Raw genomic sequence first — 5,013 nt, forward strand, 5'->3', positions numbered from 1 at the left:
GTTACCCAAAACTTATATTTTTACTTTATGTAACAGAATAAATGAAATTTAAAAGGCTTATATGAAAAGAGTTAATAAGAATTTTATTTGATTCGTTTCAAAGCCACATTGAACTTAATTGCTACTTTAGTCAATTCACTTATGGTTCACCTTTATTCATTTATATCTTTTATTTTTAAGCCTAATCATCAAACACGTAGATGACTATTTTGGTCAATTCACACTTATAGTTATTTATCTTTAAGATTCATCTTCTTTGTTTTTTTTTTTAAAAAAAGATTCATCTTCTTCCTCCTCTCCCAACGTGACTTTTTACTAAAAATCTCTACTGTAGACTTCTGAATTACATAGAAATTAGGTCCCCTATGTAATCTAGGCCTTTGGCAGCGGTACTCCTTGCTACCCCAGTGTCGGTCCTGGATCTATCTATTTGTATTCAACACGAAATTGACCTGAAGTTCGACTAGAATTTAGTGCATCATAATCCGAAAATTTTGACTCGTGATCTTAAAATGACATAGGCTGAAAATTGAAAAAACTAGGTACAATCCGACAGAAACCCCATCCTGAGCGTTCCATTTTTAGATCCACGTAAGCAATTTATATCGTTGCCAGTTTTTTATTTTCACGACATCATATTTAAACAGAATCGACTACATATGTAGTCTTTTTTGAAATTTTGAGTCAATATTTCTTTGTTATAGCTTATAGATAGTTCTAAAAACCGTGTATTGGACATTTTTATTCATTTTTTTTATTAAACTTTATTTAAAAAATATTTAATAATAAGAAAATAATTATTCAAAGCTCCTTGATTCGTACCCGAGCCAACTTGATAATAATCCGATCTGAAATTGACCCAACTCGACTAACCAAAGCCCATAATACGTCTACTCTTCGGGCCTTTGGTATAGATTATTTGGACTTAGGTAATGAAATTAGTTAAGACATACCATTAGTTATCGTTTGGTATAAAAAGAAATAAACCCATTTTATTTCTATGGACTAATCTTTTGCTCTTGCTTTGATTCCCCTTATTTTCTAAGATTAACAAGAAGAAAGCGAAATCACTATAGTGTTTCCCTTACCATATTAATGCCAAACAACCAACAAATTTAATATTTATTAATACCATTTCCTTTACTTAAACTCTTTCTATACCATTTCCTCTGAATGGGACTTCTAATTGCTTTGAAAGTTCATATATTGGCTTCTGGATAGAAGGAAGACGTCAGCAAATTAACCAGATGACTCTGGTACTACTATAATTCTATCCGTACATATTCACCATAATCTGTCATCGAAATTTGGCGGGTTGGGTGCGGTCGTTTGGATAATAGGGCAATTAGAATTTCAATTATGAGGAATATTTCAAGCAAAGTATAATAATTAAATGATAAACAATAATAAAAGGGCGTAATAATTTTTTACGTAATGTATTAAATTTAATTTTAGAAATATTTCTTAAAAAATACATAATAAATTATAGATTAGAGTGCACTCTATGCTTTACCAACTCTCAGGTCCTCAATGTCGATCTCACACTGGGTGCAGATACATCATTCCCATACCATACCCACCTAAAATGGAATACGTAGCTGATGAGTGACGACACAAAATAACGTACTTGATGATAAGCTTTCTTAGTCGTGTAATTTGTTGTTGTTGATTGTTGGCTAATTTAATTATTGGTTTGATCACTTATAATCAGTAACATTTTATTGTTTTTATTTTACTGTTAAATTAGCCGTATACGCCAAATAATTATAGAAATATATGGTAATATTAATAAGTTAATGGTTATTGGTGTGAACTTGAAAGTGAGTGTATTTGAAAAACTACTCAAACTAGTAAAAAGTCAATAAAAATTCTGCTTACAGTAACTTTTATTTTATACTCCAGCATTAATTAAAGTAGAATTTTCATTTAACATAAATTACCTACATTTTATTATACAAGATTTAGCTATTTGACCAAACAATTAACTCTTAACATATAAAAAAAGAAAGCCAAAAAACAACCTAGCGGTAAAACTTGCCAATTACCAACTAAGCCCTAAAGTATTGTTTGAACAAACTTATTAGATTATTCTTCAATTTCAATTAGAATTAGTCATCACAAGTTTTAATTCTTCTCTTATATAGTTAGAGTATTTATTTACAAAATATAATACAAGATTACTTTAAATAAAATAATCGGCCGTCTTTTGTAATAAAATTTATAATTTATTTACATTGATTATATTAAAAAAAAAAAACAAAACATTTACGTCAACAAATTAAGACAACTAGAGATTAAAGAAACAGAGAACTGTCTTACATTCTGGTATTTCATACATTTAATGGTGGGAATAATAGTACAAATTTAACCTTATATTTTTGGGAAAATATGGATAAATTTAATAGTTATATTTATTCAACTTTACTCATTTCATTTCTTTCATAGATTTATTCCAGTGTTTTACCATTTTACGGTGATAGTATTAAAAAATAATGAAAAATTATGAACCAAATAAAAAAAAACTTTTTTAATGGGATGCCATGATACATTTCACAAAAAGTTACGTTATAAATCATTCTCATTTCGATTATCATTTTAGTACCCAACAACCAAACAAGTTCTTAATAGTTTATTTACAGTTGCTATGAATACTTCAGATGTTCAGACAAATGCAAGTACGGTTGCGTACTGATGTGAAATATACTCCATGTAAGCAGGAAATATAACAATTTCTAGTTGTGGAAATCTTCTTCTATACAAACATTCATGTTAACAATAATGGGTTTATTATAAAACTAAATTTTACATTATAAAAAAATACTTGACTTATTGTAACAAAGCATATGCCTATAAGACTACAAAAAGATTCCAGATAATACGCATTTAAATACCTGTCTTTCTTCCCTCCATTTCTGTCAAAAAAATAAAAACACATGCTTAAGAGTGCTTAGCTTTTTTCAACTCCAAAAAACAAAAAAATTCATGGCAAAAGGACAACAATTAGAAGTGCTGAATGCACTTGATGTGGCAAAAACACAATGGTATCACTTCACGGCCATTGTGATTGCTGGTATGGGTTTCTTTACAGATGCATACGACTTGTTTTGCATCTCTTTATTGACTAAGCTTCTTGGGCGTATTTATTATGATGTTCCCGGCTCTAAGAAGCCTGGTTCCTTGCCTATTAATGTATCTGCTGCTGTGAGTGGTGTTGCCCTTTGTGGTACTCTTGCTGGTCAGCTTTTCTTTGGTTGGCTCGGAGATAAAATGGGTCGAAAGAAGGTTTATGGTATGACCTTGGTTATGATGGTGTTTTCTTCCTTAGCTTCTGGACTCTCTTTCGGGAGTAGTGCTAAGGCTGTCATGACCACTCTCTGTTTCTTCCGCTTTTGGCTTGGATTTGGTGTTGGTGGAGACTACCCTTTATCCGCCACCATCATGTCTGAGTATGCTAACAAGAAGACCCGTGGAAGTTTCATTGCTGCTGTCTTTGCTATGCAAGGCGTTGGTATATTGGCGGGTGGTATTGTTTCCTTGCTTGTCTCTGCTGCATTTGAAAGCAAATTCAAGCCTCCTCCATATAAAGTCAATGCTGTGGCTTCTCTTCCTCCGGAATCAGATTACATTTGGCGTATTGTCTTGATGTTTGGAGCTATCCCTGCCGGTATGACATACTACTGGCGTATGCAAATGCCTGAAACTGCAAGGTACACTGCCTTGGTTGCTAAGAATGCTAAACAGGCTGCTGAAGACATGTCTAAAGTTCTTAAGGTTGAATTAGAGGCAGAGGAGGATAAGATTGAGCAAATAGCAAAAAGTGAGAAGCACCAATTCGGGCTATTCACAGCTCAATTTGCTCGTGAATATGGAATTCGTCTGATAGGAACAACCAGCACTTGGTTCTTACTTGACATTGCGTTCTACAGTCAAAATCTTTTCCAAAAAGATCTCTTCTCCTCCATTGGATGGATTCCACCAGCAGAGGACATGAACGCAATAAGAGAGGTGTATATGGTAGCCAGGGCTCAAACTCTTATTGCTCTTTGTGGAACCGTCCCAGGATATTGGTTCACAGTGGCATTCATTGACATAATTGGACGATGGTGGATTCAAATGATGGGATTCTTTTTCATGACCGTATTTATGTTTGCCATTGCCTTCCCATACGACCATTGGAAAAAGAGGGAAAATCGTATTGGGTTCATTCTGATGTATGGACTCACATTTTTCTTTGCAAACTTTGGCCCAAATGCAACAACCTTTGTGGTACCTGCAGAGGTTTTCCCAGCAAGGCTAAGGTCGACATGCCATGGTATATCTGCAGCAGCTGGTAAAGCCGGAGCAATTGTAGGAGCATTCGGGTTTGTGTACGCATCACAAGAGAAGGATCCGGCAAAGAGAGACCATGGATATCCAGCTGGAATCGGTAAGAAGAATTCACTAATTGTGCTTGGTGTAATCAATTTCATTGGAATGGTCTGCACACTTTTCGTGCCTGAATCGAAAGGCAAGTCCCTTGAAGAATTAGCTGGTGAGGTTGAGGTTGATGATGTTGATGAAGCTGCGGTGGACCGCAGAGGTTTTGCTTAATTACCCACGACCGCAAAGCACGCTAATTCAAGATATATTATTTTGCGCGTCTATATTAATTAAATATTGTGTTGTATTACTTGATTTGGTTGTTTTCATGGAGCTCCATTGTTGAGTTCGACTTCGGAACTCTTATGTATGATGGAGTATTCATTCAACTTTAAACTTATTTGTGTTGCTATACGTAGCTAAGAAACGCTATGAAAATCGTAACTTATTTGCATTACCGTCTAAATATTCCTTTCCTTTTATTTATTTCATGCTCTAGAATTTCAACAAATGGTAAAATTATAGAAATTTAGAAGTCATAACAACACAGAACAATTGTGTCAAATGGGTTAACTTTATGCCCTCCGACATTCTTAGACCGAAATTTGATTATTTTTTTCATTAGACTATATTTTAAAGTTGGTTTCATTAATT

General features: G+C 33.7%; 1 protein-coding gene across 1 annotated transcript; it reads left to right on the forward strand.

The window, feature by feature from the left end:
* The first annotated feature begins 2,982 nt into the window (after window positions 1–2,982).
* On the forward strand, window positions 2,983–4,753 carry LOC130809360 (probable inorganic phosphate transporter 1-3). Its single transcript, XM_057675110.1, has one exon. It carries the CDS (start codon window positions 2,983–2,985, stop codon window positions 4,588–4,590), a length of 1,608 nt encoding a protein of 535 aa, XP_057531093.1. The 3' UTR covers window positions 4,591–4,753.
* Window positions 4,754–5,013: the final 260 nt, after the last annotated feature.

Source organism: Amaranthus tricolor, chromosome 1 (assembly GCF_026212465.1).
Source record: "Amaranthus tricolor cultivar Red isolate AtriRed21 chromosome 1, ASM2621246v1, whole genome shotgun sequence".
Classification (NCBI taxonomy): Eukaryota; Viridiplantae; Streptophyta; class Magnoliopsida; order Caryophyllales; family Amaranthaceae; genus Amaranthus; species Amaranthus tricolor.